At 38.2% G+C, this 23729-nt stretch overlaps 1 protein-coding gene across 1 annotated transcript in view; it reads right to left on the bottom strand.

Annotated features, from left to right (window-relative positions):
- Positions 1 to 23729, bottom strand: part of OPHN1 (oligophrenin 1) — a 296207-nt gene that overhangs the window by 199554 nt on the left and 72924 nt on the right. The window contains exons 4-5 of the mRNA XM_041000958.1: positions 13454 to 13515; positions 5006 to 5077 (exon numbers count right to left, since the gene is read on the bottom strand). Coding sequence (XP_040856892.1) covers positions 5006 to 5077; positions 13454 to 13515 — 134 coding nt within the window. The remainder of the gene's footprint in view (positions 1 to 5005; positions 5078 to 13453; positions 13516 to 23729) is intronic.

Raw genomic sequence — 23729 nt, 5'->3', positions numbered from 1 at the left:
TGCATCTGAGAAAGCAATAGAGGATGATCACCCATATAGAAAACCTGGGTGGAGTTCCAGGTACCTGGCTTTCAGCCTGGTCCAGCCTCAGCCACGACAGACCTTAGGTGCCCTCACCAGGAGATGCAGTATCTCCCTTTATCCCCCTCTCACTGTCACTCTGCCTTTTCAAATAAACAAATAAATACTTTTTAAAAGATCTGTCAAATTTTAAGAAATGGCAGATTACAAATATTTTATCCTGCATAATTCTGTTTTAAAAGAAATATTGCCTGAAAAGTTCACTATATAAAACAAATTCAAAGTACTCTGGCTGAATAGAGAGTTAGGAGTTGCATTCAAACAGTTTTCCCTTTAATAAAATCCTTTGATGCAGACGATACCTATGAGATTGTCTGTATCATGCTTGGGAAGCCAACCGCTTGGCAGCCATTTAAAAGTTACTGTACAACAGAAAGCATCAGAGAATGGCTAATCTTACGGGAACTGTTATCTTTGTGAAATGACTCAGTTTTAACATAGCCATCTGCAATTACTGCCATTGAGAAAGTCCATCCAGTGGGACCTAGTAATTCAAGTTGAACTGACAACATTTTTGGTTAACCTGAAAATGATCTCTGCAAACACAGTAGCAAAAAACCATCCACCACTAACAGCTCAAATCTGTCCACACCCTGCATAATATTCTTCAAATATCTCAGGTCACTCTCCACAATTTTTCTTCCGTTACCTTTCTACAAATTTCACACCAGGCATGTACATATTACTTTGCCTAGTTTAGTGTTAACCAATTGAAATGCATATGATGCGTGCCAATTAGCTATCTTAAAATTTTTGGTACTCCTATTTAAAAAGGCTGAAATTAATTGCAATATACAACTGAATTCAATATATCCAAATACTATCAATTCAACATATAATCAATAAATGGCATGATATTAAGACATTTTCTTTTTTCCATTAAAAAATCCAAAGCATAGTTTATATTTATGGCATGCTGGGTTATGAGTATGCGATCTTCCATATTTGGTAGGTATGCATTTAGTTAAACTGAATCTAAAACTAACAGAAGATCAGATTAGCAATTTTCTATTGTTCTTGTAGCACATATGAGAATACTAAGAGAACGCAGAATGAGCTGGTTCCTTATTAAGTAAAACAGTCCCAGAGTTACAATAAAGAGAAGTGAATTCCAATCCACACCCTGCTACTTCCTAGCGAAGTGATTTTGGTCACATATCTCAGCACACATATTGCAATAAACCTGCAGTGTCCAGATACATGGATGATGAAAAGACTCGAGAGAGTTGCTATGAAATTTAAAGAAGAACATGTATTTGTATATGCAACGGCCTAGAATAATTCCTACTACTCCCACTGACACCACAAAGCAACTAACAGCAGTGTTGGTGTTTCTGAAGAGAGGACATTACCAAGAATTAATAAATTGCAGTATCATATGAGGTTCCTCTACATGGGACATGAAGGAAAGGGATTCAAAGAAGACAAATTTGAATGGGGTTAAGATCTCAATAAAAACAGTGTGAAAAATGAGTCAACAATAGAAATGGCTGTTGGTTCGACCTGGTGATCTGCAGTTACTAAGTGAGTGAGAAAAAAAAAAACTTTCCAGGGTGTAGGGAGAGGACAGACAGCCAGGAACCAATGATGAAGGTATTGGGGAACTGGAAAAAGCTTATGGAAGAATAAAACAAAAATATAAGTTTATTTTGGTACAACAAAATGTTGAACACCATGCATAGTTTTTCATAATATACATTTCTATGTGCTTTTTGAATACTACTCTTATGCATGCATTTCACCAAAGTAAATGTACCTTTGATTCTGTTTTCCACACACTTTTTGATGTATTCTCATATATAGAGTGGGTGGGAATGCTCTGAGTTGCTGATCAACACCACAGTGTCAGCCCAACTTACTAAAGACCCCACTAGAGTAAAAACAGATTGCACAGGGGTGTGCAGAAGGAGCAGTAGTTCTAGTAAAACCAGCCAAGTAGGCAGGCCACAGTGGGGATCTTAACGGGAAGGCTGGGGACAGCCTGTGTTGGGGACTTACAAGGAGCTCCTTTCTGTGTTAGAAGCCCACAGAAGGTTAAGTTACTGCCAGATCAGGTGGAGGCTTCGTGGTCACTGAGCCACCATGTGTTCTGAATGAGTGGCTAGCTCAGAGCTCCTTTGGCTGCCCTCCACTAGAGCCCCACCTCCTCGCACCATCCCTCCAGTGCCCTCTACCCAGAATGCTTAGTCCTATATGTGCTGTAGAGCAGAGGCTTAAGGAAGGAATTCTGTCCACTGGTCACACCGCAGATATTAAGTGGTGATTTTAGAACTGAGAGACAATAAACTGATAACATACAAAGATAGACTGGAGAAGCTAATTTTTGGTCCTTAGTTCAACGAACTTTCTTATTATGTTACTTCTTATGTTTCTTCTTATGTTACTGTGATAACCCTCTTTGGTTCATTGGAGAAATAATGTTCACTATGTTTGTCTTCTTTGTAGGTAGACAAATTGGCCACACGGGCAAACAGGAAAAAAACACTGATAGATATTTAACATTACTGAGTCTGTGTGTTCTCTGGAATAATGGAAATTAAAATCCTTACACAAGTTTGCCGTGAGAATTAAAGAAGACAACATCAAATCCTCACTTAGATCTGAGTCATGGGAAACATATAAGGGAATTTTATTTTGTAATTCATGATTGCTCCATCATCATGATCAAATTACTTCCCAAAGGTCTCCACCTCCCTCCTAATACGATTGTGTATTGGAATGTCAACATCAGAATTTTGAAATGACATAAACAGTCATTGATACTCCACTCCTAACCCTCCAAAATTCATGTCATACTCACATGCAAAGTGCATTCATCTCATTCAAAAAAATTCAAAAGTCTTAACCCAAAGCAGCAGGAATTCTAATGTCTGAAATGTAGATTTACCTAACCATCATCTAATGCAAAACGAGATGCAAAAATTCCTCTCCACTATGAATTTGTGAAACCAAAGAAAGGATGTTCTTTCAATAAGAAGTAGCAGATAGGTATAGAACATACACACTTAAAAGGAAGAAACAGGAAAAAAGGCAGGGAAGACAAATCCCAAGTAAATTCAAAACCTAGCCTAAGATCTCAAAGCTTCAGAAGAATCCTTTTTGGCCTGAGCTCCTGATTTTCAGGTCACATCCTCACAGTATGGCAGCTTGTTTCTACCTCATTTGGCTGGATAGGGTGAGACCCAGGCTGCCACTCTGCATGTGGAGCCAGAGAAAGTGTCCAGACAATTCTCTACAGTGACCCATCACTTGAAACACAGTGGAGAGGGGCATGCTAGCCTGCAGTACTAATAAGGCAGCCGTGGCCTTTGACAGAATGAATTATCTCTGCCCTTGGGCTCTGTGACAGGTGTTACCAACCCTGATGAAACATCTGTGTCATTCTTCCCCTATTTGAAAGGACAGCACATGTTAAAAGAGACTTCCTTAATTTATCCCATTTTCTCTGTTCTCTTTTGTCCCAGGCAAGTCTTCCTACTAGAATAATTCCATCTCAATGAAGTAATTTTCAGACATGAATGATTAGACCCATGGTTCACATCTAAACTAATTTCATCAACTGCACGTCCAATGCCCTTTTAAGAACCTGATTTCTCATTCTGTAGATAAGCTAAGAATTTTCCAAATCTTTAAGCTATGGTATGTTTTTGCTTAGAAATTCCTTCCATTGTCCAGCATAATGGCATGATTGGCTAAAACTCTTCTTTTAAGCAGCAGGATACCTTATCGGTGCAGTTTCTTTCCCATCTGCTCCACTGCCCACTCAGCTCCCTGTTGTGGCCTGGGAAAGCAATAGAAGATGACCCAAAGCCTTGGGACCCTGTACCCTGTAGGAGACCTGGAGGAGGCTCCTAGCTCCTGGTTTCAGATCAGCTCAGCTCCAACCATTGCAGCAACTACAGAGTGAACCAATGGATAAAACATATTTTTCTCTGTCTCCTCTCTGTATTTCTGCCTTTGCAATAGAAATAAATAAACCTCAGAAAAGAACTTCCTTCTTCAATCAAGTTTTTTATTGCATTGAAGTTTCACCCTCTAGAAAACTCTAGAACATGAATAAAACTAAATCAAGTACTTTGCTGCTTATGGCAAGCATTGTCTTCTGTCTATTGTTCAATAACTTGCTCCTCATTTTGCTCCTGGCTTCAGCCTGGCCCAGCTTTGGCCATTACAGGTATTTGGAGGAGGAAATCACCGATGGAAAAATTTTCACTGTCTCTCTCTGTGGTTTCATCCTCCCAATAAATAAATGTAATGTTTTTAAAAAGATAAGCTCATTTTAGTGCAAAAAGGTTGATGTCTATGTATATGAGGCATCTGCATAAGCTTTATGAGAAATATACATCATTAAAAAAACACATGAATTCCAAATTTTTGAAATACACAATATAAAGAGATTCATTATGACGTACTGACTTGTGTGATTCTACAGGCCAATATGTCCTATAATTGGTCTTCTGAAAGCTGGTGGCCCAAGAAGACTAGTAATATATTGCAAAGTTTGGAAAGCTGGAAAACCATTGATACTATTACAATCCAGGTATAGGGCCTAAAAATCAAAAATACTAAGGGCAAGCAGCAATTTATATATTAGGTCACATAGGCAGGCAGAGTTAACTCAAACTTTCTGCATCTTTTGGTTATATCCAGCCTACGAGTACACTCCATGAGTCCCACCCACTTCAGTGACGGTATATCTCCTTTACTCAGTCCCTTATTGCAAAGGCTAGTCTCTTCTGAAAATATTCTCACAGGTACAGCCACAAATACTGTTTAACCAGCTGTCCAAGCATCACATACTCTAATCAAGTTGACATGCAAATCCATCATGCACTTTAGAGTAAAGAGTGGTAGAGCAAACAATTACCCAGTTAGAATTTTAAAAAATCTTGATTACATACAGGAAAAAAAAAAAAAACTGTACCTTTGTGAAGCCTATCTGCTCCTTACGGAAATTTTCCAAAGGTTTAATCAGCAAATCACCAGCGTTTTGTACCTATTTAAAAAAAGCACACATAGTAAATTCTAAGCTAACAAAAATTCAATACAAACTTCCTTGTTACCACGATATTTTCTTATACTTCAGATCCCTAACTAGTTTTCTGCACTGCTGTGTTGTTACTAACATTTCCCATATTGTCTCTGATAATCAAACGGTTTGAGATGAAATGGGAGATTGAACTTCAGGGGCATTTCCTTAACTTTGATGGGAGTGTGACCTGAGATCTCAATTGGTAACTGTCTAAAGTCATGTTCAGAGACAGACACAAGGGAACGTGAAGAACGTGTGGAAAACAGTAGAGAAAGGGAATGGTGAATATATTAAATAAGGCCAGTTGCCTCCAATGCAAACCATTTCGTGGGAATTAGCAGTAAAAAATATTAGGAAACAACCCAGATGCCCATCGAAACAAGAATGGATAAAGAAACTGTGGTACATCTACTCCACAGAATATTACTCAGCCACTTAAAAACATGAAATTCTCCCATTTGCAACAAAATGATCCCAGCTGGAGTATGCCTGGTGAAGTAAGCCAATCCCAAGAGGACAAATACCATATCTTCTCTCTAATATAAGGCAAACTTCATGCAAAATACAAGATCAATAGATACATAGATAAACATACATATACATATGCTGTCATAGATTAACTGTGTAATGAAGACTACCACACTGGAAAGTGAAGATACATCACAATATGCATCTCTACTCGTGAAGAAAAGATGAACTCTCAATGAAACTGCTAACTATATCTTGACAATAGGATGCTGGACTTTTCACCATAGCTTATATTTACAATGTCGTCATACAGTTAAATAGAAGAATGATGAACTTATGACTGTTGCTGAACGACTGTTCCATTGTTATAAGGGAAAACAGTGGAGGAAAGGACAGGAGGAGGTTGGAAGGGGAAATCTCTGAGCCTAAGGAACTGTATCATGAAAAATAAAATTTTTTTAAAAATAGAGAAAATCCCAGTAGAAACAATTTCGAGTCCTGCTCAAGTGTGTCGTAAACTCGAAACATTTCTTTCAGAATACAGAGTAGATTACAGTACCACAGAAAACTCGGGATACAGAATTCAAATGACCCAACTATAGATGCCCAAAAGATGACAGGATTTTCTTGTCCAGGTTGTGCATGTAGTAACATTGATAGGTTGTGGAGACATGAAAATATCAGGTCCAAAGTGGATCTCTTACTTTGTTGACAGGTTAAAAAAAAATACACAGTTTGCCTTATTCCTAAATGCCTCTTGGGAAGGTATATCTGTTCAAGGTAACAGGTGGGGTATGTTTCCTCAGCGGTAAGAATACAACACAAGACACTGGAGAAGGTATCTGAAAGGCTGGCTTCAGGACACATTGCATGTATTAAAATGGAGAAATAAGGAACTGATTTCCTAGCGAGATAAGACAGAAACAGAGGACAGAATAGTAGAAAGTCAGTTTTGTCTGGTTTCTAATTCTCCAAACTAAGAAGTAACTCTTAACCTACCACCAAAAAGCATGAAAAGTCAGGACATTAGTACCTGTTTTTATCGACATCTTGCCAGTGCTTTTGGGTCTCCTATTTTGTGTTTATTATTCAAGGTTAACCTAAATGAGCAAACTTATAATAAAGCCTTGTTCATCTTCATATCATCTAGTAACCCTGACATCTTTCTTGATCCACTGTAACTGCTAATGCTACCATTCAGCACTGTCAACATTCGGCAGATAATACAAAACTTAGGCAAGAAGAAAAGTATTTTGCTATTGGGACAGAGCCATTATCTATATGCATCCTTATCATCAGTGCTTCTAAGGCTGGCTTTCCAAATCTCCATTTGCTGCAAGTCTAGACTTGCAAAATCATGTAACACTTCCCTATCCTTATTCAATTGTGAGGGAAAAATGGATATCTTGCCTGCCAAGACTTTGCAATTATATCTGACTCTCAAAACCTCAAATGGATCTATGAAAGCTTTTTTCCAGACACCATTTAATTCTGCTTACATAAGAATGTACCTCTTTATGTGACACTTAACATCTCCTTTATCCCTGAATATGTACCTTATCCAAAGGCAAGAAAGTTCACAAACTCATACCTATAGGACCCCCAAGCAGAAGCTTTCCTATATAGGTTGTGATTTTTATAAAGGTTCACTTTGATCTCTCTCCCAATTTGAACTCCATTAGCAGCTCAGATTTCAAAAAATAAAGGCATAAGTAAATTTCTTTACCTGGAATTAAGAATTCTTCTGACAAACATATCAAACCATATTTCTTGTCCAGCACATTCTGCACTTCCTTGGACAATGAATTGTGTGTTACAAACTCTGTACTTAGGTGGAAACAAATCACTGATATCCAAGACGAGGTAGGGGGAGAAATTTTTTTCCCCTTTATTATGTAAGTCTCACACTATTGCTGCAATTTGTAGAAACACTGAGCTGTGGTCTAGTCCCTGTAGACTTTGAACATGAATGAGCTTGAAATCAACAGAGTAAAGTTATCTGATGCTGCAATGATTCTGAAGCTAAATCATAAGAAGCCAGAGGAACATTTTCTCTGCAAGAAATTGGACTTGGACTGCACTGAGAATACCAAACTGTGGAAAGGCCAAATGAAAGCATTCTGCTCACTGTCTCAAGCAAGCTCAAACAAGCCTGTTAGCCAAGCCTATCAGGTTGCCAGATACACGAGGAGAGTCATATAGGACCCTCAATAACAATTCATCTACCAGCCAAATAAACTAAGGAGATAATATGAAATAGTGCTGGTTTAGCCCATTAAGTTTTTGGAATATGTTGATATGCAGCACTTGGCAAGTAGAAAAACCATCTCTGGTTCCACAAAGGTAACATATAAAAAGTGACCATCTGGGAAACAGTGAGGTAGTATGTCTTTCAGCAAAACGTAAACATGAACTTCCAATGAGAATGGCACATACCAAGCCTAATTATGGTTACACAATTGGGCCTTTGCATATTCCGACACATCTAGGCTAGCACAATTGAAAGATTTCCATGTTCAGGAGGGTACTGTCCTTCATACGCAGGTATACCAATAACTTCTCATAAATGTTACATAAGTCCCATGCCTTTTATATGTTTGGCTTCAGCTTAGCCTAGAAAAGTATGACATGATTCAAATAAACTGGAGTTTGTAGTTTTCCCTAAATTATATTAACAAGACAGCTCCCAGGCTTACATTACAAAGGTACATTATGAAACTTTTCCTCTGTTTCAAACTCTATCTATGCTCTGTGGGAACACAGTATTAACAGTGTAGGAAGACACATCGTGAATCTTGACTTTTTTTTTTTTTTTTGCTTCATTCTAACTTGTCCTTAAACACCTAAAAAGTCTTGCAATTACTAAAAAAAAAAAAACTTGAAATAAACTTGACATTGACTCTCCTTTATGATCACTGAGTTCATTTTGTGAGCTCTCTGTAATTAACACTCCTAACTCTTAATTCAGGGCGGAATCCTTACCATGAAAAGCAACAACACTAACGGGCTGATCAATCAGTTTCTTACCAAATCAAACCCAAATTAATAGTAACTAGAATATTTAAGAGAATAGAAATTATACTCAGTCCAATGCTACAGAATTGCTAGGGAAACTTTTATAACAAATTACCAAAAGATTGCATTCAGCATACACTGTCTCAAATACTAGGTGCCTCTTTAGGTCATTTCTAGCAGCGTTCACAGCCAGACTTGGTATGTTCCCTATAGGGCCCCCTTTAGCACTAGAAAGGCACAGAGATATGTTTCCTAACCATACAGGAAGACTGCAATCCAGACATTCAAAGGCCTTTTGAAATATTGCAACTTTAATCAGGCTACTTTTAAGATCACCATACCTGGAAGGCTCTTCCTCATTCTTCTCTTCACAGTTACTACCACAATTTATATTCATTTATGGGAAAAACTGAACATTGCTATAATTGCCACATTCTGTGAACTTCCTAACACTTATTTTGAATTCCTCTTGTAGAAGGGATGAGAAATGGCTTAACAGCTCCAAAATTATCCAGGTTAAGGTAGAGGAGTCCTTTTCCCACAGTCCCAGTAAGTAAGAGAGGTTCCATCAAGCAATGAATTCCTGGCATGGTGTGAAAGGCTCTCATTAAGCCTAATCTCCATAGTATTCTCGGAATTAAGAGGGAAATGGAGAGCAAACATTCAATACATGATTTGAAAGTTCCAGAGACAAAAAGGCAACATAATTAAAAAAAAAAAAAAGAAGAACTGGTCATGTGGCACTGGGCTAGTTAGACGGGTGAGAAAAACAACATCTCAAAAAAACAAATTCTACTTTAGTATTTTATACAGCTTTATTACTGAATGAAAGTAATCCGGGGAAAATTGGGCTGAATAGAAGTACAGCTGAGCCTTTTCTAGCAGTGTCTGAATGAAATGACAGTGAAGGTCTGTGAAAATGACATGAGCAGCATTCCACAAATACTTTAGGCAGAGGAGACCATTCAATATTGTACAGATTAGCCCTTGGTCCATCTTCAAGCTTCCCACGATATTGGTCTCTCCTTAGGATCTTAAGAAAATCTGTTCTTAAGAAAATTGCCAAGTCACATTTGCACAAGCAGAATTGTGTGAGTAACCAAAGATAAGTAAAACCAACACTTACAATAATCAATACATTTTAACCCTTAATTAAATACTTTCTTATTCATTATATCATTTCGAATACTTAATAATATTTAAGAGTTGGGGATTATTTCCCAAGCTTTAGAGGAAAGACCCCAGAAAAATACCATTATTAGTCTTAAATCAACAAATATGCTAGTGGCAGAACCAGAACTAGAGCCTAAGTATGTAATCCTTCTATTTCAGGATGACTTCTTTTCTAAGTAAAGGGTAATGGATCCTTAACAGATCAAAGGATTTACAATTGTTATTCCTGACAGTTGTGACCCCTCCCTTACCTGCAGCCATTTGCTTCTGTAAACAACTTGCTACACGTCCTTTTCCTGTCTGGACTATTTTCAGATAGTGACCAACTGGTATATCCAGGATGAGGTAATACATCCTAGAGGCCTATGTCAAAAAGGATGGAAATTAAGCATTTTAGAACCCTGTGCTTTAGGGTCTTGGAACAATATCGGCATCTTGCTCTGTGGCTGCCTTCCTACCAGTCCTAGCCAGTAAATAAAGGCTCTAAACTATAACATGTCTGCATCTGGTGTAATCTCTGATTGACCTCGTAAAACACCTAGGTTGCCTTGCTACCTAAGCAAGCATTACACTGCTGGGAGAAAAGCAGCCAATAGCTGGCAGGTATTCTGGGTCTGGCTAATGTCAAGTCTGAGTTAACAATATCAGTATGGCAGCATAGTTGCCTGTCCTATTTTTTTCCCCCAAAGATTTGAAGTGATAGGGATTGTGTATCTGCCCTGGCACCATGGGTGCAAACCAGCCAGTGCCACTTCACTGCCATCACTGCCACCACAAATGTGTTGCATTCATTTGTTAATAGGTAGGAGACTGGGAACACATTGGAATGGGGGACACTGAGGGCTTATTTGACACATGTGCTTTCTGGAGGCTTACATGTACCATGGAAAGTACATGTATCTAATAAAGGATTTGCACATAAATATAAAAAAAGAACTCTGCAAATGCAACATGAAGAAAGTAATCAATTTAAAAATAGGCAAACTATCTGCACATACCTCATGAACAAAATATAGAGATGGAAATTATATATTTGAAAAATGTTCCACATCCTATATCATCAAGGTAATGAAAACTAAACCAATAAGATACCACCACATACTTATCAGAATGGTCAAAATTGAAAACGCTAACATCAATCTGACAAGGACATGAAGAAATCAGAATTTCCATCCATTACTGATGGAAATGCAAAATGGTACAGTTTTATAATTTCCTACCAAACTAAACACATGCTTATTAACATATAATTCAGAAACAGTACTCCTTCATATTTATCTAAATAAGCTGATGACATTCAGTCACACAGAAGCCTACAGATGAATGTTTACAACCGGTTAATTCATAATTTCTAACACTGAAACAAAGTGAAATGACCTTACATGGATGAATGGATAAACAGTGATATAATCCTACAACAGAATATTTACTTAATAATAAAAGGAAATGTGTTATCAAGCCATAAATGTACATGGAGGAAGCTTAAATACATATTGCTAAGTCAAAGAAGCCTATGCCTGTATGATTCCTACTATGCATATGACATTCTAAAAGACGCAAACAAAACACAACAAAAAGAAGTATCCAGGGCTCATCATTTATAACAAAAATGGGGGTATTTCGAAAAGTTCGTGGGAAACAGAATTAAAATGCATATTTACTTTGCTGCAAAAAAAAAATCTTACAAAGCCATACATATAAGAGATCTTCAAATATTACATCCCAATGTATATTACCAAAAAATCTACCTCCTTGCTAATGGATGTGGGAAAACAGTGGAAGATGACTAGAGTCCTTTGACCTCCACCACCATGTGGGAGACTTGAATGAAGTCCCCTATGGATTTCAAAATTGTTTTGTGGGCCCAGCGCAGTGGCGCAGTGGTTAAGGTCCTCGCCTTGCACGCCCAGGATCCCATATGGGCGCCGGTTCTATCCCGGCAGCCCCGCTTCCCTTCCAGCTCCCTGCCTGTGGCCTGGGAAAGCAGCAGAGGACGGCCCAAAGCTTTGGGACCCTGCACCCGTGTGGGAGACCCGGAAGAGGCTCCTGGCTTCGGATCGGCATAGTATCGGCCCGTTGGGCTCACTTGGGGAGTGAATCATCGGATGGAAGATCTTCCTCTCTGTCTCTCCTCTCTGTATATCCGCCTTTCCAATAAAAAAATAATAAAAATAAAATCTAAAAAAAATTGTTTTGTACCAAAATAAAATCTAATTCTATTTTCCATGAATGTTTGAAGTCTGTTCATACCATATTAATGGGAAATAACTAATGGGAAATGGCAAGAAGCAATTTGGGGGGTAAGGGTTGAGTAATATATATTATATTTATGTTATCTAATTATCATATACTATATATGTTATATATTACATATAATATAATGTGTAACTATATATTATACTATGTTAATATTAATTATACTCTATTAATAATATATTTTATATTATATATTATACATTGTACTGTACTATATTAATAATATGTGTATATATACGCCTTCCACTCAATTTCAAACTAAAATTGTTCTCAAAATTTTGGGGAGCAGTTGCTTGCCACAGAAATTAAGCCATCTTCCATACTTGAGTTCCTCAGTTCAAGTCCCAACTTCACTGCAATTTCACATTCTAGCTCCTGTGCACCCAAGCAGACAGCGGGCAGTATCTCACGTACTCAGGTCCCTGTTACACACATGAAAAATCTGGAGTGGTTTGCTAGCTCCCAATTTCAGCCTGGCTCAGACATCGAAAAAGTGAATCAGCAGATAAAAGAATCTCTCTCTCTCTCTCTCTCTCTCTCTCTCTCTCTCCTTTCCTCTTTTCTTGTTTTCTCCCTCCTTAAAGCCACAAAGCAAGCAGATTAAAATTATTTAAAATATATTAAACAATTTAAATAAAGTATTAGAGATTTTAATAGTCTTCCCTAGTCAGAGAAGAGTTATCATTTATATTTCAACTAAATAATGACTTGTCAAATAGAAATAAAGCTCATATCATTTCTGGTAGCAGAGAAACAGGTTAATAAATGGCTAACCACATGAAAGATCCCAATTCTTGTCAGCATGTTCAATTGCCCATTTTAATGTCCTTTAAAGTCCATTCTCGCTAAAGTCAACAGGGTTGTGATTATTCTACATTGTTTTCTCTCTACATAATGCTGAACTCTGAAAGCAACAGTTTGAAAGTACAAGCAACCTATTTCCTATATATTTTTTTAAAATTTACTTACTTATTTACAAGGGAGAGCTACAGAGCAAGAGGGAAGGAGGGAGGGAGGGAGGGAGAGAGATATATCTTCCATACAATGGTTCACTTCTCAAATGGCTGCATTGGCAGGGTCTGGTCTAGGCCAAAGTCAGAAGCCTGGAATTCTATGCAAGTCACTCATGTTGGTGACAGAAGCCCAAGCACTTGAGCCATTTTCTACTGCTTTTCTGAGCACATCAGCAGGGAGCTAGATAAAAAGTGGTTTCAGGTGATTTGAACAAGTGTGTTCATATGGGATGCCAACGTCACAAGCAGTGAGCTGACCTACAGTGCACCAACACTGGTCCCTAGCTTAGAACACAAAGAGGATATAAGACAGAAATAAAAACAGCAGAAGACTAAGCTAGTCAACAAAGATCGAAAGAATGTTCTTATTGTCAGCCATTGTTTTGAATTTAAGGCCCAAATATTGGTGACCTACCATCATCATCCTCTCATTTTCCACTTCATTGAGTAACTCAGCAAATTCCTTGAAGGATTCAGCTGGAAAGAGAATAAAAAGTAACACAGATTAATCACTAGGCATCAAAAATGTGTTCAATGTCTATTGTGTGTTTCTTCTCTTTCCTCTCTGCCAATACCCCTACTCAAGAGATCTTTCCTAGCTGACACTTTATTTAATCTTCACAGCAGTGCTTAGAAATAACCAGAACTTCTCTCATTTCATAGGTAAGAAAAAGATTAGGGTATGAGCAATGGGTTTTGCTGTGTAAAGCATGGCACTTCTTGAATTCTGAAACTTTTTGGTACCTACTCCACTCTTCACCAACCTAAAGAAATAACTCTCTTAAGTTATCTGATTTGTGACTTAACTCTCATCATAAAATGAGAATAATAATAACTGTTATTTCAGAGTAGTTATGGAAACCGGATAAAATAATGGGCTGCGAGCTGTACTGCTTACTTTTTAGCAAAAAAAAAAAAAAAAAATCACATTCAATCTCAAATTTCTCAGTCACTTGAGACCTACCTTCTTTACCCAAAACTAATTCCTGTTTCACAGGGTTGCTATGATGGCTAAGTAAACACTCAATAAATACTAGTTTCATTTCTTGTTGTGTATAAGACAATGATCCTCAATTCTAGCTACACATTAGAGCCTTTTAGGGAACTTTAAATAATGAAAATATCACATTCCTCCCCAGACCATTTAAACTCATATTAAACATGCAAAATAAACATATTCATTTTTTTCCTGTACTCACATAACACACTGGAGTTTGTAAGGACCTCAAGAAGCTCACCAACAATAAAACAAACAATCCAGTTAAGAAACGGGCAAAGGTCATGAACAGGCATTTTATGGAGGATGAACTATAATGGCCAATAGACACATGAAAAATAAGTGTGCAAGATAACTATCCATCAGGGAAATGCAAGAAGAAACACTAATGGGGGAGGTTTCATCTCACCCTAGTGAGAATGGCTATCACTCAAACTCAAAAAATAACAAACGTTGGTGAGGATGTAGAGAAAAAGGTACACCTAATACAGTATTTGTGTGAATGTTAACTGTGACAACCATTATGGGGGATGATATGGAGATTCCACAGAAATTGAAAATAGGTGAACTATATGACCCAGTTATCCTAATTCTGGGAATTACCCAAACAAAATTAAACCAGCACATTAAAGTTATCTGTACCCCTGTATTTATATCTCAATTTTCAATAGCAGAGATAAGGAATCAACCCAGATGTCCAGTAACTAATGACTGAATAGAGAAAATGTGGTACATATCCATTATGGAATACTTCTAAGTTATAAAAAAGCGAAATCTGGTCTTTTACTAAAAGGAATGGATACAATAGAAGATCATTATCTTTAGTGAAATGAACCAGACACAAAAATACAAAGCATCATATGTTTTCTCTGATCTGTGGTAACTAACATAGAGTACAAAAATTTTAATGTATATGAGTAAAATCAACATCTTGAAACTTGATTGTTGCTTATAGCCCTTGTGCATTTCTACTTGTTGGATATTTAGTGGAAAACAAAGTCAGATTATAAAGTAAATTGAAAGTATGTTATCAGAAAAATTAGAAGGAAAAAGAGGGGGGAGTAGAAGGGTAGGAAATATATTGTGATTAACATTGTATATATGAAACACATAAATATGCTCTCTCTATATAAGTAAAATTTAAAAACAATCATGACTTGTGACACTAACTACAAGTGACAACCCCATAGGTCCTAAAAGACCGTCCCCTCACTTCAGACTCCAATCACAAGTCTTAGATTGTAATATACTCCCAACCAACAACGATATAATTTGGACATCTTCAAGAATGAAACCTCAGGTTTGGTAATTTTCTAGAATGGTTCACAGAACTCAGGAAAACACTTTACTTATTATTGCCAGTTTATTGCAAAGCATAGAACTCAAGAAATATACATAGGACTAGGTAGGTGGGAAGCAGCGCAGTTTCCATGCCCTCCTTCGGCTGGCAATCTGTTAGTTTCTGCAAGGTGTTCACTGTCCTGGAAGTTCTCTGAAGCCTAGTGCTTAATGTTTCATTATTATTATTATTTCCAAATGAAAAAGATAGTCATTCCTGTTTGTAATTTACTAGAACCTTCCTCCCCTCAGTTGCTTAGTGTTTGTAACAGGTGTGATCGAGTATGATTGAGTCCATTTCTAGTCATTCTGTCCTCCCTGGCTAGAGGAGTCAAAAGTTCCAAACTTGTAGCCATATAATTGGTTCCTCTGACCAACACTCTGTAAGAATCATCTCACCAAAATACGTAAGTATAGTTGGAATTGTCTTATTAACACTGAAAGGCATTCGTTTTTACTTCTATCAGTTAGGAAACCACAAGGGTTTAGAGGATCGATATCAGATACCAGGGACAAAGAAAAAAATTTATATCATGCTATATTACAGTATCACAGTCTGCTAAGTGTCTATAGGAAAGGTTGACTGGCCAGAGATAACGCAAATGCAGTGGGAAATGCGGAGCTGCTGAGTCTGGAAGTAACACTGAATTACCTGGATACTCCCAGGTAATTCTTAGACTGAAAAATCGTGTTCTGGGAACACAGACAGCATCCAGAGCGAGCTAATCTTCTCTAGTTCCCCTTATTATATATTTACATATCATGTTTCTGGCCTGATTTTATTAGAGTTTAGACACTAGGTTCCCAAACACAACCAACAGATAAATATCTTATTCTATAGTAGCCAAAGAGACTCATGTCATCTCATTCAACCCACTGCATATGCTTCAAGCCCTACCTACCACCATCAGCAAACATGACCAACTTGCCTTTGTAACCAACTTGTCTTGTGTACTCAAGACAACTCAAGTCTTTTTTTTTTTAAAAAAAGATTTATTTATTGGAAAGTCAGATATAGAGAGAGGAGGAAAGACCTAGAGAGGAAGATCTTCCATCCGATGATTCACTCCCCAAGTGAGCACAATGGCCGATGCTATGCTGATCCGAAGCCAGGATCCAGAACTTCTTCCGGGTATCCCACACGGGTGCAGGGTCCCAAGGCTTTGGGCTGTCCTCGACTGCTTTCCCAGGCCACAAGCAGGGAGCTGGATGGGAAGTGGAGCTGCCGGGATTAGAACTGGCGCCCATACAGGATCCCGGCATTTTCAAGGCGAGGACTTTAGCCACTAGGTCGCTGGGCCCGACAACTCAAGTCTTAAAGCTGAAAGTTTTGAGCTAGCACTATGGCTTGGCAAATTAAGTCACCATTTGCATTACCAGCATCCCATGGGTGTGCTGGTTCAAATCGCAGCTACTCCACTTCTGATCCGGCTCCTTGCCAATGCACAGGAGAAAGCAGCAAGCAATTGCCCGAGTGCTTGGGCCTCTGCATCCACAGGGGAGAGCCAGAAGAAGCTCGTGGCTCCCAGCTTAAGTCTGGCTCACAGTCCAGCCTTTATTGTAGACATCTGCAAAATGAACTACCAGATGAAAGACCAATCTCTCTCCTTCTCTAACTCTACCTTTCAAATAAATACAAACAAAACCTTTAAAAAGTAAAATAATAAAACTGAAAACTTCTCACTGCAGAAAACCCAAAGGTCTCAGGTTACCTGGACTGTCAGTGATCTTAAATGACAGCACATACAGTCTCCTGAGGAAAACCATTCCCCACCTTCAGGATGTATCTACTAAAAAAAAAAAAAAAAAAAAAACCTATCTTTAGAGTACTATAGAAAAGAAAGAGAATGCATCTTATTTTTTTAAAAAATTAGATGGGCACTAGATGATGGGGATTCCAGCTCAGGGACAACAAACGGAAATAAAAGAAGCATAAAGTACCGAGAGCAATACATTGGGATGGACAGCCTCATAATATCAGATTGCTGTGTTGTAATTACTTTACCCCTTTGAGATCCAATGGCCTTACCTGTCAAAGAGGAATGGAAATTATCTAGCTGACAGTACTGTTGTAAGGAGTAAGGCAGACGGTAAACATGAAAGGTCGACACACAGTAGATAATAAACATCACTCATTCCCCCCCTTCCCATCTTTCTGCCTTTCTAGTGCCACTTCTGCCACTTACTGCCAGGGTGATGACTGAGCAAGCCAATTCTCCTCCCTGGACTTCAATTCCTTCATACACAAAAATATAAACATATATAAATTAAACAAAATATTTTAAATTTTGATTATTTATTTATTTATTCATTTTTATTTGGAAGACAGAGTCAGAGATCTTCAAATGCCCCAATAGCCAGGGATGGGTCAGCAACCTGGAACTCAATGTGGAATTCTTATATAGGTGTCAGGGATCCACTTTTGGAGCCATTACCTTGCTCCTGCCAGGGTATAAATTAGCAGGAAGCTGGAATTGGAAGCAGAGTTGGGACTTCAACTCAGGCACTGCAATACATGATGACACATTCAAAGTGGCAACTTAATCTCTGGACTAAATACGTGCCTACACAGTGTCCCTGCAAATTCCCCAAGTTCTCACCAGAATCAGAAAATATATTCTCAAATGGTATCTAATTAAAATATTTTTTTTCAGTTGTGTGCTTCTGCTCTCTCTCTCTCTCTCTCTCTCTCTCTCTCTCTCTCATTCTCTCTCTTTAGTGGAGCATTTTAAGCCTTTGACTATAATCCTAATTCAAAATCTGTTATCTCATTAGTCTTAAAAGGAATATATATCAGAATCTAAAAAACAATGTTTTAAGCCAAATATCAATTTCCCTTCCTGAGAGAACTGGACCATTCAGCATTTAGTATTAAAGGAAGTTCCTTTCCGGGTAAATACAGGATACAAGAAAGTAGCATTTCTTTCTTCCAAGGATCAAGTTGCTACACATATTCAGGGAGATAACCTTTGTAAAAACTGCAAATTGGGTCAAAGTGCAACCACAGCACAGAGAAGGTAAATATCCTATTTGGAAAAAAATTAATGAGAAAAAAAAAAAAACCCTAAAAACTAAAATGTTCATTGACCTCCAGACCTCAGAAGTTGTGTGTTACAAAGTGAATCACACTTCTGTTGTTAGTTTGACATGTTTCCAGACAAGATCAGTTTGCCTGAAAAGGAAATGTGACAAGCATTATACTGGAGTATCTAAAGGAAACAATCAGTTTCCTGAACTGCAAATGGTCAAACGTTTTGCCTGGGGGGTTTAATCCTCACAATAACTTTATCAAATGCCATGCCATTCCTAATTTGAAGGGGTAAAGCTAAGGCTGTCAGAAGCTAAATGAGTGCTTAAGGTGCCACAAGAAGTAAACAGTAGAGTTGGGCTTCAAATCTAGACCTGTCTTGTTGCCACAGGTAAGGTCTTGCTGCTATACACTGTCTATACCTCTTTAAGTGCAGTTAACTTATGATTGGGTTACTACCTACTATCTGGACAGGTTATCATATACTATCTGAATCTTGCAACGGATAATAGATAGCAAAAATCACTATCACCAGCAATAAACTTTTGACAGGAATGTGTCATCACCATTCATGAGGAAATAAAGTATAAATTTGACAATATTAAGTATGTCTCAAAGTAACCTTTATCCAAATGGTCATAGCACTTTTTAAATGGAGATATAAAATATACCACTTTAAAGTATGCAACTCAATGGATTTCAGTAGACTCAAACATTGTAAACTCATCTCTGTTATCTAGTTCCAAATCAATTCCATCAACCCTAAAGAAACCCCAAGCCTATTAGCACTACCCCACGTGCTGTCTCCCACACCCAGACAACCATTAATGCACTTCATGTATTCATGGATTTGTCTACTCCAGACATTTCATATTAATATTAAGGGTAATAAAATATGTAACCTTTGTACCTGATATCTTTGACACAGCATAATGTTTTCAAGATCCATCCATGTTGTATGCAGTATTAATCTTTCATTTAATTGTATTACCAGGAAACACACCACTGTACAGATATATCACATTTGTTCCATAAAAATCAACTGATGGGCATTAGAGCTGTTCCTATTTGTTGGCTATTATTAATAATGTAACTATGGGGCATGGATGTATTTTCATTTTCTTGAGGTACATATGTAGATATGGAACTGCCAGATCATCATGCGTTAGCTCTATGATTAACTTTTGAAGCAAGACCAACATTTACTTCCAAGTCACCCACACAATTTTATTTTACTAAAAGCAATGTATGAGGGTTCCAAATTTTCCACAATCTTACTAACAGTTATTATTACTCATCTTTTCAACACTCAAAATCCTAGGGGGTTTTAAATGTTATCTCACTGTGCTTTTGTTTGGCATTGGCTAATGACATTGAAACTCTTTTCCATTTTTCATATGCTTCTTGGCCATCTGTACACCCTCTTGGAGCAGACATCTACTCAATTATTTTGCCCATTTTAGCTGGGTTATTTGCCTTTACTGTTCACTTGTAAGAGTATTTTATTATTGTGATCAAAAGGCATTTATCATATTGTTAAAATTTCTAAGTTTTTAATCTATTCAAAGACTAAAAGTTTGAATTAATTTAAAATTTATTTAAATGAAAATTTATGAATAAATATTTAAACTTATACCTTCTTTTTTAAAAAAAAAGATTTATTTCATATTATTGGAAAAGCAGATTTACAGAGAAGGAGAGACAGGGAGAAAGATCTTCCATCCACCGGTTCATGCCCCAAGAATCAGTGGAAAGAATATATTCCTCTTTGTCTCTTCTCTTCCCAGCGACAATATGGGATCCCGGCACGAGGACTTTAACCACTATTCTATCACACCATGCCCATATTTCCCTCTCCTTAAAGGAAGAATGACTAATACATTTAGATCAGAAAAATAAAAAGAGAGGGGCCTAGAGCTATTGTGTAGCAGTTAAAGTCCTCACCTTGAACGCACCGGGATCCCATATGGGTACCAGTTCTAATCCCAGCAGCCCAGCTTCCTATCCAGCTCCCTGCTTGTGGCCTGGGAAAGCAGTCGAGTGTGGCCCAAAGCTTTGGGACCCTGCACCCGCGTGGGAGACCTGGAAGAAGCTCCTGGCTTCAGGCTTTGGATTAGCACAGCTCCAGCCATTGCGGTCACTTAGGGAGTGAGCCATCTAATGGAAGATCTTCCTCTCTGCTTCTCCTCCTCTCTGTATATCTGCCTTTCCAATAAAAACAAATAAATCTTTAAAACATAAAAAGAGAGGCCGCAATAATGACCACCAACACCAAACCCATCATGAACATCTCCTACTCCATCAACACCACAAAACATGTCTTAGAAAATGGAGAGTAAAACTCTTTGATAAAGTCTAAATGTTTCCTGACACTAAAAGAAGACACCAGGGCTTGGCACTGTAGCATAGCACCTCAAACTCCACCAGCTCTGATGCCAGCATCCCATATGGGCACTGGTTCATGTCCCAGTTGCTCCACTTCTGATCCAGCTCCCTGCTAGTACACCCAAGAAAGCAGCAGAGGAAAGTTCAAGTGCTAGGGAGCCTACTACATCCATGTGGCAGATGTGGAAGAAGCTGCTGGCTTCTGGCTTTAGCCTGGCCCAGCTCTGGTCATTGTAGTCATTTGCAAAGTGAGCCAGCAGATAAAAGATATTTCTCTCTTTCTCTTTCTTTCTGTCCCTCCATCTCTTCAACCTCCCTCCCTCCTTTCAACCTCCCTCCCTCCCAACCTCCCTTCCTCTCTTTCTCTTTCTAACTTGGTATCTCTCCCTCTACCTGTTTCTCTGTAACTCTGGCTTTAAATTAAAAGTAAATAAGCATTTTTTAAAAAGACTACTTCCTTAAAAAAGAACACTAGCAAAAGATAACTATACCTAGAAAATGTCAAAGGAAAACAGCAAAACTGTAAATAAAAGTGAAAAAAGGCAGAAGCTTCACAGTTCTCAGATCTTACATCATCCACCATCACCACCTGAACCATGGGAAAGCTGATTAAATTTGCTAACACTGTTTTACACTATCCTCTAACAGCATTGTAACGTTCCACTGAAAATTGGCAACACGGATCAAAGGGCTTAAATTATTTATACCCTCTTATCTAATGAGTTCATTTTGGGACTCCCTGCCTAAAAATAATCCATAATATATAGAATAAATTTTATGCCCAAATGTAGGTATTCAATGGTATTAATGATAATAAGTAATTGAAACCAAAGTGTCCAATGATTGAGGAATAATTAAGTACCTCAACTTACTGAACTATTCTTATAGCTATTATAAAAGAGTATTATACAAAACATTATAAACATAACAAGATCTCTATGATCTCACATAGTCTCAGTTTATCTTCTTCAAACTGCTCTGAGGATTAGATAATATATGCAAAATATTTTTTCGCATCCCAGGTACTCAGCAAGTGACAGCTAATGATATACTCTTCTCGAACCTGGCACAATGGCTCAAATGGCTAAATCCTCACCCTTGCAAGCGCCAGGATTCCATATGAACACCAAATCACATCCAAGCTGCTCCACTTCCCATCCAGCTCCCTGCTTGTGGCCTGAAAAAGCAGTTGAGGATGGCCTAAAGCCTTGGGACCCTGCACCCGTGAGGGAGACCTGGATGAGGCTCCTGGCTCCTGGCTTCAGATTGGCTCAACTCCTACAGTTGCTGCTTGGAAAGTGAACCAAAGGATGGAGTATCTCTCTTTCTCTCTGTTACCCTGATATACCTTTCTATTAAAAACAAATAAATCTTTTAGAAATATTCTCTTCTCACTAATTACATATCTTCATAAAAAAAAACAACTACACAATATGGAGATTTCGTTTATAAATTAGATTGTTAGGGCCTGGCGTGGTGGCCTAGCAGCTAAAGTCCTCACCTTGCACATGCAGGGATCCCATATGGGCACTGGTTCTAATCCAGGCAGCCCCACTTCCCATCCCTGCCTCTGGCCTGGGAAAGCAGTCAAGGATGGGCCAAAGCCTTGGGACCCTGCACCCATGTGGGATACCTGGAGTAACCTCGTGGCTCCTGGCTTCAGATTGGCTCAGCTCCAGCTGTTGTAGCTGCTTGGGGAGTGAATCATCTAATGGAAGACCATCCTCTCTCTCTCTCTCTCCTCCTCCTCTCTGTATATCTAAGTTTGCAATAAAAACAAATAAATCCTTTTTAAAAATTACAGATTGTTACCGTATGATCCAGCTACTTTGAACTGGACATACAAGGGCACTTGAAAGAGTATGCAGAAATTGTAATTATGAGTTTATTCTGTTTTAAAACTTTTTGAAATTCATGTATGGGAAATCTTCAAAAAGGCCATAGAAAACACAATTATGAAGAAACTACATACGTATTTCTCTAAAAAAGTGATTTTGTGGGGGACAGTGCATCTCTATGGCATAGCAGGGAAAGCTGCATTTGGAAAATGATGCATTTATGAAATGAAAAGGGTGGGTCAACAAGCAGCAGTATCAACAGAGGTCCTCAAGGGGCTGTTATTTGACCCTACTTCAACTGAAGAGGTTTATGATGTGCCGGAAATTGTTCACTGATTGCTAACATGTTGGACAAGAGTTGAGGTGGAATCACGGAAAGACAATGCTTAATGTGATCTGAACCCCAAGTGCCCAGAAAGCTGGAACAGGTATCTGATGACACCGGGTTTTTTTTTTCTTTTTTTTTTTTTTTTCTTTTTCTCTTAGCTTATTTATGTGAGAGACAGAGCTTTCCTATTCTCAGCTTCATTCCCCAAATGTCTACAAGATGGGTCTGGGGAGAAAGATAACTTTTCTTCCCTCACATATGCCTTTGTATATTTTATCTGCATGTCTTTTCTTAAATCTCACTCATTACTCAGAAATTCTACTCAGATCAGTACCAGGGAAAGGTGCAAGGCAACGGAGGCACCTACAGACATCCACACTCTGATGACAAACGAAAAAGCGTGTATCAGGAATCCTCAAAAAAGAGCAAGCAGATTCTCTCAACCCGATTAGGAAAGCTTTGTTCTCACTCCTAGCACTGTGAGAAAGCAGGAAGCTGCTACACTTCAGATTTAATTTGTCCACCGGTTGTTCAGATGCTGTAGGATTGGTCCTCAATGTGGCAAATGTTATGAGGTGGTGCTACCTTTAAGAGGTAGGGCCTAGTGGGAGTCAGGTGACCGAGAGGCATACCCTCGAGACCAACAAGACCCCTAGAGGATTCTGATATAAAGCCATATTAGACATAAGAGATCTAGACACACTCTCAGGTACCTGGTAACACTAGCATTTTATGATTCTCCATTTTCCTTTCATAGTTAATTTGTAGAAGTGTAGT

The sequence above is a fragment of the Ochotona curzoniae genome, unplaced genomic scaffold, assembly GCF_017591425.1.
Source record: "Ochotona curzoniae isolate NIBS_2020 unplaced genomic scaffold, NIBS_Ocur_1.0 contig_1274, whole genome shotgun sequence".
In the NCBI taxonomy this organism is placed as follows: domain Eukaryota; kingdom Metazoa; phylum Chordata; class Mammalia; order Lagomorpha; family Ochotonidae; genus Ochotona; species Ochotona curzoniae.
This window is presented reverse-complemented; position numbering and strand designations above follow the sequence as displayed.